The sequence below is a fragment of the Molossus molossus genome, unplaced genomic scaffold (assembly GCF_014108415.1).
Source record: "Molossus molossus isolate mMolMol1 unplaced genomic scaffold, mMolMol1.p scaffold_m16_p_12, whole genome shotgun sequence".
Lineage (NCBI taxonomy): Eukaryota > Metazoa > Chordata > Mammalia > Chiroptera > Molossidae > Molossus > Molossus molossus.
Window position 1 is genome coordinate 813408 of NW_023425347.1, and position 11497 is coordinate 824904.

An 11497-nucleotide genomic window follows, 5' to 3' on the forward strand; every position below is an offset into this window, starting at 1 on the left:
CCAGACCGCAGGCCGACGCTCTAACCACTGAGCCAAACCGGCCAGGGCAGGACCTGTTTCTTAGCAAGACCCCTGGTGAAGGTGTGACGGACGACAAGTTCCCTTTCTCTGACTGTCTCCAGTCAGCCGTGCTAATTATGACAGGCATTCTGCTTGGGGTAGAGTTTTTGGAGAAACAGCCTCTTGCCAGGGGGTGCCTCTCTAGGGGACGAGGAAATGTGTACAGGGATGGTGGCCACTTCATGGCCAGCTCAGGTCAGCAGGGTCAACAGACAGACTGCACAGCAGATCAAGAGGTTTCAAGCTCTTCCTTGGGTCCCTGTTGGTGGCCTGTGCCTACAGCGGTCAGTCATCTCCTGTCCCTCCCATCTCCCTTCCGTTGACACAGAAGACGCCTACATTCTGGGCTCTTGGGAGATGAGTTTGAAGAACCATCTGTGAGAGCGGGCACCTTCTCAATCAATAAAACTCTCCTCACTCCAAGCTGCCGTCTCGCACACTGGCCTTCTGCACTGCGGGCCTGTGGACTTGGAACTGGTGTGGGGATGTGCACTCATGTCCGGGTAACGCTGCTTTGGAAACAGCTGGAAACTGGCCCCTGGGGAGGCCAGGACTTTGCGCTGGAGCCCGTCACCGTTGGGCACCACCCGACGGCATCGGAGAGAAACAGCTCTCCTGGTGACAGAGGACTTGACTCGGGGGCACAGGCACTGACGAGTGACCATGAAAATGTTGACGGCAGGGAACAGTTGCTGGTACGGGACGACCGTCACCTCACGGACCCCTCCAGCACTCCGTGGAGGGGCTGCTGCTCCGTTCCCAGGCGGACCCCGAGGCACAGGAGGTCAGCTGGACGAGGCGGAGCTGCAGAGTCCAGGCTGGGCAGGGCCAGGCTCAGCCGCTGGCCAAAGTGTGCCACGTGCTACGTGCCACGGGCACCCTGACGTGTCACTGCCTCTCCCCCCTTCACAGACAGGAGACTGAAGTGCAGAGTCAGGTCAACGTGCCAAGAGCAGAAACTCTAACGAACCCACATCTGATGCCAGCCCCTCTCTTCTCTCTCACCTGGCACCTCTCTGCCATCACGACAGGTTCCCTTCTGAGGAGGCCCTCAGCACACTCCAGGAAAACAGCTGTGGTCGCACCAGGGGGCGTGCTCTTCCATGTGACAGCAGAGTAACCACCAGCTTCTCCGTTCGCTTCCAGAACATGAACGGACTGCCGGACGAATGAACTGGAGGGACGGGACGAAGGCTGGGCTTGTGCCCTGTGGCTGCAGAACCCGGAGAAAGGCCTGATGCTTTCCCGATGGCCGGTCACAAGCCGGAGAGGAGGAGGCCCAGTTCCAAGCTCTGGGATCCCCGGGCGTCCCTGCCGCACTCCATGGTTGATGTAGAACTCGCCTGACACTTGTCATTCAGGAGAGAAAACAGAAGCCGAGGAGGTCGTGGCGTCAAGCATTCTGCGGTCCCTGGGCTCCACCAGACTCTGTCCCAGGCTCCACGTGCCTGCTTGCATGAAGGGGACGACTGCCCAAAGGCAGGGCCGGTGGTGCCCGTGGCTGCCCTCTGGCTTCCCTCTCACGACTCGGTGGTGCCAGACGAGAATGTTTTCCATATGAACGGTAACCGTGGCACTTTGCCCTTGTCCCGAGGGCACTCGGATGGGCCACAGCACCATGACCAGGCAGCACCTGTGGGAGCAGCTCCATCCAGCTGCACCACAGCCAGGGAGGTGGGCGTCTCTGCAGCCGAGGAACCCAGGCCCAGGTGCCGGAGCAGGGTCCATAACCCACATCAGGGCTCTCAGCGAGGTCCTGGCAGCCCCAGGGATCTGTGAGCCCACATTCTCAGCCCCGCCCGAGTGTGCCGAATCAGGGCTCTGATGAGAATCTGGGCCGTGTCTCTAAGGATGGAGCGCAGGAAGGAGACCGCCTGCAGTGGAGGAGAGCCCAGGCCAAGTCGGGCTGTGCCATCCAGGGCTCCCCCCTGCAGAGCCCCCCCCCCCCACTCCACAGCCCTCACACGCACCCCCTGGCGTCTGTGCCCGGTCCTCTGGGACGGTGGGAGGTGTGACTCACTTCCCACAGATTGGGCCTCAAGAGCATTCGGTTTGCATGGCGAAGGCCCAGGTACATCGCATCCAAACCAAACCAAACCGGAGTCTCAGGTGGGGGCAAAGCTGTTCTCAACCGCTGACCAAGGCTCAGGAAGGGCAGAGCCTGGAGGGCCTGGGCAGGGAGGTGACCAGTCCCTGGGTTTGCTGGCGGGGGCTCTAACGGCAGTCCTGTGAGCTGGGCCTCAGGGTTTTCATGGAGGCTGTGGTCGTACTGACCTGGAGCCCTGAGCAGGGGGTTGTGGAGACCCCAGAAGTGGAGAGAGAAACGTTCATGTCCACACTGGAGATGCTGACCTGGGCAGGGCTCCATTCACATGCCACCCCACACAGCCTGTCTGGTTGCAACTCCCCATTTCCCAGATGGGCAAGTAGAGGTTCCACTTTCTTTGGTGGCCTCCTGCAGGGCTGGACTGTACGGACCACTAGGAGGCCTTACTGGGTGCCGTTTCCAGGTGAGCAGTTAAGGGCCAGCTTTTATTTTTAAAAAAGTCTATGAGAACTAACCATGGTCTAAACCTCTGTAGTGCTTTCAAAATACCTTGGCTCTGCGATCTCAGTTTTGTCTGAGAATGGCATGCCGTGGGTGATTCAGTACCCCACAATTACAAATGAGAAAGCGGAAGCTCAGAGAGGTGGTGAGACTTTTTCAGGGTCACCTGCCAAGGTGACTGACCCGAGTCTCTGACTCATAGTTCGGCCATAGCAAACCTCTTTCACAGACTTGCTGTCTGACTGGTCAGGCCACGGAGCATGTTTATGCCTTCACTGTACTTACCTTGTCCCGGTGCCAGGACTGGCTTCTGTCGACCATACTATGTGATGCAGGACATCACACTGAACCAGCACCATGCGGTGGAAGGACAGCAGTACTCACATTCCTTGGTGTTGGGCGGTGCCAGGAGGCAGGAGTAGCAGACCATGCCGTAGATGTTCCTGGGTCTGTTTTCCAGTATGTAGTAGCTGCAGGGAGGGTGAGACCAGGCAGAGCAGACAGGTGAGCTGGCGCTGCCACCAACGGGTGCTGACCACTTGCACACTACGGCCAGCGTGATCCAGATCGCCTGAGACAGACACCTGGACACCAGGAGCCCTGCTGAGCCAGCAGCCCACTGTGATCACTGGGTTTCCTTGGAGGTTTCAGCTTATCTCAAAATGGATCCCCCAACACTGGGCCAGTTAGGGTCTTATAAAAAAATCTCCCCTTTTTGGTTCCTTCCAGTGATGAATCTGTTTAGCGTGTGTATGTTATCACCATCTCCACTAATATCACCCACCTACATATCTGTGTGCCCACCATGTGTACACCCTGGTGAGCTCTCTGGGTGTCTTGCCAACCAGGGGTCCAGGTAGCGTTGGAGGAGGAGCACCCCCCACCCAAGGCCCGGCTCAGAGCCTTGGGGGCTCACTGGCAGATGTGTCTATGCCTATGACACTGGGACCTCCAGGACACTTGCTGGCCAGCAGTGGATGGCACTGGCCGGCCAGATGTGCTGGAGCAATGTCTGAGGTCCCCAGAGGGCTCAGAGGCGGCCTGAAGTGTGGCCAGGTCCTGTGGGTGTTGACCTGCTTCCTCCTCAGCAGGCACTTGACTGGAATGTCGATGTGAATTCCTGCTGGGGTCCACTCCTTTAGAGAAAAGGACAAACCCTTCACAGGGAGACTGTCTGAAGTCCTTTACCCCCCAGTGTTCCATGATGTCTTTCCAGCTTACCGAGGTCAACATGCCTGCCTGTGACCACGCAGACTCTCAGGACATCCCACCCGTGGAGCCCTGCGGCCAGGGGCTGGAGCTCTCTGCAGGCCAGACGCACGGGTCCTCCCCTCCAGCCTCCCGCTCCGGCCCGTCCACCTGCGGGCTCTGGCACCTCTCCCTGCGCTGGGTTCCACAGATGTACCTGCAGCGGTAATCCCCACGCCACCTGCCGCTCTGTGAGCAGCCGGGGAATAAAGTGAGCTGGTGCCATGTTCTCCCTGACCACAGTTTTGAATACGAACGAATCCCTCTCTGCTGTTGAATTTTTCTGTGATTGTGTGTTAATCTCTTTTTTACTGGCCGTGCACCCCCAGGGCCCTGCGGATGGCAGCGTTCACACCCTGGCCCCGGGAGCTGACCCATCAGCAGTAGCATGGTCATGACCACCTGCCCTTCCTCAGAGCTGTTGTCTTCAGATTCCTGTGTACCTGTAAACACTCATTAACCAGCCTCCCAACGTCCCTCCGAGAAGCCACAACCGCCGGTCTCACAGCTGAGCCTACGGAACAGCTCCGAACACACTCGCTGACCCCTGGGGAAGCAGGAAGCCGCCAAGGCCCTGTGCATGGGCCGCCCCGGGGCCAAGGGCTCCGGCCAGGCCAGCCCTGAGCTGTCTGAATGCAGACACAGTGCTGCACGGTGACCCGAGAAGGCACACACCTGCCGAGGTCCCCGTGGTGACCGGGTCCAGCCTCATCAGGAGAGTCTGGCAGCCGTGGCCACCAGGCTGCCTTCTGGGGAAAACTGCCCAGGAACCTGGGTCCACACTGGGCCCTGCCTGTCCGCTCCACCCTTGGAAGGAGTTCCTGGTATTGTGTTTCCACCAATGGGCCGAGACCTGCCTGTCCAATCGCAACTACATAGCTGGAACTCATTTGCATCCTTACTAACCAATCAGAGCTGTTCCATAGCAACCAATCAGAACACGAGAAGGTGGCCAATCAGCACAGTGCTATTAGGACCAGACTACAAATCTGGACTCCTCATTTGCAATGGGTCAATCTGGGATCAGGGTGGGGACTTCATAGCAACTGGCCCCCCTTCATCTCAGTGGAGCACCCCTTCGGCTTCTGCTAGGGGCTGCTTCTCCGGGCTTTGCAGACTGTTTAGCTGAATGACGTTTCCCCTGCCACGCCCCAGACTGGATTTCGCTGGCAATGCCGGCGGCAGAGACCCCGCTGAGGCACTCTTAGCCGCTCCTGCGCTCACCCCTCCAGGGCCCGCTCCCCGCAACTGCGGAGCCTGCTTCCCGACCTGGGGCCTCATTCCCACTACCCTGGGCCAGGTACTCAGGACGGGAGGTTCTAGGCAGGTGCAGGCTGGAAAAGAAGTGACGGGGACCAGGATTTTCTCTCCAACGGTTCAAAGTGCTGGACGGACAGCAGCTGTAGCGTGGGCTTGGAACCGGGCACCCAGTGGGTCCCATGGGCACCGCGCTCTGTGCACACGGGGCGGCCCCACCCTGGGGTCAGTCAGCTGCCCTTTCTGGGCACACAGGCACCTTCTTGGGCAGCCCGCCGCTCGCCTCCTGAGTGGGCCTCTCTCCCGATCCCCAGAGCCCCGATGGCTGCTGCACCCCGCCCGTCCTGACCAGGTGTCTGCACCAAGCTGTGTAATGAATTCGATAGTTTAGCTGAAGAGACAATATTGAAGGGCTAATTTTTTTTTAAATGTTGGCTCTGGGAGGCTGCCACAAAACCACGAGTGTTAAACACATCACGTTTCCTAGCACGTACTGCACAGAACGTGTTTAAGTGTTGGGTTTTCCCATTAGTTGACCCCACACCTCATTCCCGGCCAGCCAGGGGGGAGACTCATTGTTGAGCCTCTCACGACTTGAAGCTGGGTGTTCGTTTAGGAAGCTCTGCCCTGCTGGAGTATCAGGCCCCTTTGTTTTCTGTGAGGGTCTAATTTCCTCCTCTTTCATCTCTTTTGACTTTTCCCTCCATCTTTTTTCTTTCTGCTTTTCTTCAAGGGTTCATGAAGGTGCGTAATGCAAGACCCAGTTTAAATGTGCCTCTAGAATCTTCTGTGTGTGTAGATTTTCTCCAAAGATTCCCTTTCTCAGTGCCCTCCAGGGCCTGGCATGTAGAAGCAACCACCCGCCCTTGGCCCCTGCCCCCACCCCCCAGGGCGCCTTCCTGCAGGGAGTGGACAGGTGTGGGAGGCAGCCCACAGGAACCTCTCCAAGGGGTAACATGATGCCCCGGGGAGGTTATGAAATCTCAGCTCCTCGCTCTTCCTCTCCTGGGTTTTGTTCCCTGGCCTCCCACGCAAGCCTCTCCCAGCCGGAAAGCCCCGTGCACTGCTCGTGTTCCGCCGGGGCCTGGCCACCACCGACACCAGCAGAGATGGTGAAGGATGAGGGGCGAGTGCTGCCAAACCACTGGGCCCGGCCACAGCGCCCTGCGGCTCAGGAAGACAGAAGGCAGCCTGGGCCCACAGGACGCGGATGGGAACAGCCTTTCACGGGCGGATCGCTCCAACTTGCCCAAACGTCGGTGACCCTGCTTGGTGACCCAGCCCGAGAGCTTCGGTTGCTCTCCAAGCCCAGGGCAGGTAACAGGAGGCGGGGCTTGGGTCCTGCCCTGGGAAGGCGCTGTGCTGACCATGGCCAGCGTGAGCAGCTTGGGGGTCAAGGAGCGGCCTCACTGCCTTGGCCGTGGGGTTGGGAGCGACTTAGATGAAGTCATACTACAGCACAGAGCCACTTGGACACCGACTGCACCCTCTGCATCCGGGAGTGATGAGCGTGCGGGGCGTCTACTCACAGCCCCTCACACTCAGGTGCTCCGGGCTCGTCCTGGAGACCAGGTCACTGGGAGCAGCGGGTCACTGTTTCATGGAGCAGGGCAGTTACTCAAGGTTTCAGGCTGGAGAGACCCTGAAAAAGTGCAGACGCCGGCTCCCCACGACTCCTACAGACTGTTGTCCGTATCTTTCGAAGCCTTCTAGAGGCAGGAGCTGTGATCACCCCACTGTCTCACTTCTCCCTGGCACATGCATTGGTACCGAGCCGGCTGTCTTCGCTGCCATGGAGACCGAGCTGGTCCTTGTCCAGGGACAGGCCACTGACGGCACTGGTCCCAGGGCTTGTCCCCTTCCCTGGAAAGTCCCTGTGGGTCCAAGTAGGAATGAAACAGGCTGCTCAGTGTGCAGCTGCTGCCCCTTTCAGACCACCTGGAACACAGCCTGGCTGTCTCACAGACCTCCTTGGGGCCCAGGTGCAGCTGGGTCAGGCAGCCATGCTGATGGGCCGGCTCCGCCCACCCTCCTGCAGGCTCCGCCCACCCCTCCTCCTCTGCTACCTTACTGGGTGAGCCCATTTGGACAGTCGTTCCCACACCATCAGTGGGGAGGTGACCTACAGATCCCACCTGAGTTTCGTTTCTGTTTATCTGCCCATATGTTAGATACCTTGGTCTGCATATAACGACGACTTCAAGTTCCACAAGTTCCCCTCCACCTCCCCACCGAAGTTCTCCTTCCTCTGTGTTCTTAGCAGATGGCCTCACTGTCCACACAGCTGGCTGAGGCAGACAGCTGAGAATCCTCTTCGGAATCTCCTTCCTGAATCCCACATGCATGCAGTCCGCATCAAGTCTCTGCCCCCTCCCAGCAAGCTCTTGAACCTTTCCTGTCCCTCCAGCCCCAGTACTCTCGCCTGGCCCTGGTCCTCAGGCTCCCCTTGCCCCTGTTCCCAGGCTCCCGTCTCTTCCCTGCTCCACAGTGCTCATCTTCACTGCTGCCAGAGGGTCCTCTTCCGGCTTGTCCTACACCAGCTTACACATCAGCACCGTTCCCCAGAGTCCTTTCCCTCGGGCCTCTTTCCTCACTGTTTCTCCAATCCAGCTGCCTGCCCTCTGTTTGGCTGCAGGGCTCCCCGCTCTGCGTTCTGCCAGACTGTCCCCCTTTGGGCTTTGGTTGGGCACCTCTGCTTGGAGAGATCTGTTCCCCTTCTCAGCCTGGCTGACGCCCACCCATCCAGCATCACCCTCAGATGTCCTCGAAGACCCCTCCTTGTCCCAACCACAGGCAACGGCCCTTCCTGGACGTCTCCAGCACTGTGTGCCCCACGTGTGGTCACGGATTTTCCTGTCTCTCCTCCACTGGGAAGTCTTTCCTCTCTGTCTCACTGGTACTTGGCTGTTAGACTCTTAACTCAGAGGTTTGCTACGATAAGTGTGGGGGCTGCTATGCGAGGCTGTGAATGTCAGTCAGAGTCTATACTGACAGGCTCACAAAAGGAGTTGAGGGTTTGCACACAGGGTTATTTTCTTCCCAAGGGGAGCATGATTTTCCTTGGCACGTCCAGTCAATCCATGACACTCTGCATTTCTTTCATGCGTGATGTACTGCACCAATAAAAACAACCAGGAGAAAGTTCCAGGGACTATATAAATTATCGAGACGGGTCCTAGCCATCGAGTGTCAAGATCCTACAGAATTTCTCTCATTCGAGCACAGTGTCGGCCCAGAGCAGCCCCTCGGCGGCTGCCTGCACCCTGGGTGGAACTGGAATACACTGATTCTGCTCCTTCTGGTGGGTCCCCCGCAGCGCGGTGACCTCAACAACTAAACTGCAGAGCACCCAGCCGAAGAACTTCTGTTTTATCACATTTTCTAAGAGAACAGTTTAATATCTTCCCTGGATATAGCTACCTGGTTTTTGTTTGTTTGTTTTTGCATATAAAAAATAAGGCTCTGCAATAAGGTCCCCTTTCTTTATTCATTTGAAAGATATGTTTGAATCACACTCTGTGTGAGGGACATTGACAGGGGTTGTCCCTCGGGTGTTTGGAGATGTAGGTCTGTCGCTCAGGAAGTGGGTCTGAACTGAAGACAGACAACTTGGGAGACTGGAGGTGGGGGCAGGTCACCAGCAGAGACGGTGGTGAAACCATGGAAACGGATGCTTCTCAGTAACAGAGTTGAACTCAGGTCAATATCTGTGAGTTCAAAAATCTCCTCATTTTAAGGAGTTATTCACTTTCCATCTGTTCTTCAGTTGGTGGGACTTTTTGCCTTTTTTGTACTTTCTTTGTCTTATAGACTAATGCCCAGTGTTCTCATTTGAATGTATTCTTCCTCCTCTCAATTCAGTACAGTGAGACAACATGTAAACACGCAGGTTGTAAAGCACAGCGTACTATTCAGAATACCACTGCCAGCGTGACCAACATCCTCGCCGCCCCCAGCACCGCCGCCCCCAGCACCACCGCCCCCAGCATCACCAGTGCCACCACCTCTGTGACCTCTCTTTAGCTTTCACCACTGCTTTTGGTTCCTGAGCAGCCCTTGCAAGCGTTATGTTGTGTGGCCACTAGAGGGAGGCAGCAGCACCGTGGAAGCGTGGTGTTCACTGGGCGCCTGGCTGTACCTTCATCTCAAGGGGGACTTGCTAGTATGTCCTGCCTGTACCAAGGAAGATTTTTATCCTTCTGTCTTTCAGGCTAATTACATTTGCACTTTGCTTTTTTGGGGGAAGACTTTTGATACATAACAGAATTGTGGTGAAATTATAGGTACCATATGACTCAAATATTCCTATCAGTGGCTTTTACCCTTGGTTTTTTCCGGAATACTAAAAATAATGTGTTTGCATGGAATTTTAGTGTTTTTCTGCAAGCATTCCACATGTGTTATCTCATTGTAAGCAGTCAATAAATTCGTCTGCTTTGAGTAGTGAGAAGGTGTTATAACTGACGTTGACTTAAAGAACAGAGAAGGGAGCCTGGGCGGGCTGCCTGCTCGTGAAAGGTGGCCGAACTCACCATCCTGGATGCCACGTGCCTTACTGCAGACACGGGCCTCCTGTGTGCCATGCTGCCCCTCCCAGCACGTGCCAAGCAGCAGGAGGGGTGTCACGCTGCAGCCCGAGGCGGGCATGTGCCAGGCCCTCACCAGCAGCCCCCAGGGCTCTCTGTGGACTGTGTCCGGGGCTGCGGCCCGGCAGCACCCACGCTTACCCAGGGAGACAAGGCCCACACTCCGCGTCGTTCTCCACGTCCCCCGGCATCAGCACGGTGGCCCTGAAGAAGCCCTCGCAGTCTTTGTGCCGCCTGCATATCTGGTAGCCTCCTTTGGAAAACTTCTCTGCCGGGCAGGGGATGCAGCCGTAGTCCTCGTCTTTGGTGCCGTAGCCACAGGACTGGCCGAGGAAGAGGACAGAGGACGTGGGTGAGCACAGGGTCACGCCTCGGTCTCTGGGCGCCCGAGTGCTGGGCACGCAGGCCCACCAGGCACACCGGGCGCTGCGTTAGCGGGGGACCACATGGAGAGCACACGCGGTGTGGCGGGCGGGTGGCCGGCAGGGGCCTTACCAGGTGCGGCTCCTCGCCCGGCCCGCACTGGGGACACTCATGGCACAGCCCCGTGGTCTGGTTGTAGTACTCGTTCTCGCCACAGCTGGAGTGTTCTGCTCTGCTTGAGCACATCAGAGACACCTGCCACAAGAAATGGGTGTTTGGCTTCCATGCCTCCGTGAAGACAGCTCCCCGGGGTCAGTGCCCAGGCAGCCAGCCAGGGCTCAGCGGCTGCCGTGTCGGGGAACGTCCGCCGATAAACGGGGCAGGTCACCCTGCTTCCTCAGCCTCCCTCCCCCCTGCCTCTCCTCGCCCTCCCTTCCGCCTGATCCAAACTTGCTTCACCCAGGTCGTCTTTCTCCTTCCTTGGGTGCAGCAGGACCCTCGGCCGTGTGCCTCCCCTCCCCCAGGAAGGCCCCGTGGGGACGCCTTGGACCTGTCTCCGCTGTGTGGCCCACAGGTGTAGCTCATCACACAGGCTTGGTTGTGTATGTCACAGTGTGAATAAGCATTTAAAGACATTTCTATCCGTGAACCCGATAAAGGGAGCCACCGGCCAGGGAAGTCCCGTTTATACTGGGCGCCGTTCAGGGGCTGCAGGCACTACCTCTGCCTCTGCAGAGGATCTCAGTGTTGTTCCCATTCGACAGCCTTGTAAACTGAGGCGTAGGCCCAGGAGGCTGTCCGAGGAAGTGTGTCTGGTGAAGGACCCAGCCCGGATGGGGGTCCTGCTGGGGTCTCCCCTGCCAGGGGGCAGGGCAGGCTGGTGCTCTGACCCACTTACCACCAGGATGGGGAGCCAGGGCATCTGTCTGGAGTCTCCCCTGGGGGCCATCCTCTCCCACAGGTTCACCTGAAAGACACACTCCGTCAGGAGAGCGGCCTGCAGGGCCCCAGGCTACTCCAGGTCCCTTCACTGTGTCCCACTGTGCCCGAAGGACCAGCCTGCAAACAGAAAGAGGGACAGATATGTCCGAAAGAAAGGCAGATTTAAGCTGAGCCCAGGCCCCTGGGCCTGACTCCATCATCGTCCCAACAGCACAGCATCCCTGGAAACCGCCCCAGAGGGAGGGCCCAGAGCGCACTGCAGGCCACAGCCAGCGGGCAAGGACCACGCGCTCCACCACCGGAGAGTCTGACGAGCCCTGGCACCTGTGCTCCGGCTTGTGGGGTCCCCTGGCTGCAGGGGCCCAGAGACAGTGCCAGGAATCAGAGCAGCCCCTCCCACCCCTTCCTGCTCTCCCGGCCCCTGAGGCCTGGCCCTCTCTCCGTGAGGACTGGGCCACCTGTCAAAGTGACTGCATCAGTCCCACCACGGAAC

The 11497-nt window shown here is 58.1% G+C and overlaps 1 protein-coding gene across 1 annotated transcript in view; it reads right to left on the reverse strand.

Annotated features, from left to right (window-relative positions):
- Positions 1-11012, reverse strand: part of EDAR (ectodysplasin A receptor) — a 30272-nt gene extending 19260 nt beyond the window's left edge. Inside the window, exons 1-4 of the mRNA XM_036257149.1 lie at positions 10961-11012; positions 10195-10317; positions 9841-10022; positions 2993-3078 (exon numbers count right to left, since the gene is read on the reverse strand). Of these exons, the coding sequence (XP_036113042.1) occupies positions 2993-3078; positions 9841-10022; positions 10195-10317; positions 10961-11011 (442 nt within the window). The 5' untranslated portion in view covers position 11012. The remainder of the gene's footprint in view (positions 1-2992; positions 3079-9840; positions 10023-10194; positions 10318-10960) is intronic.
- Positions 11013-11497: the final 485 nt, after the last annotated feature.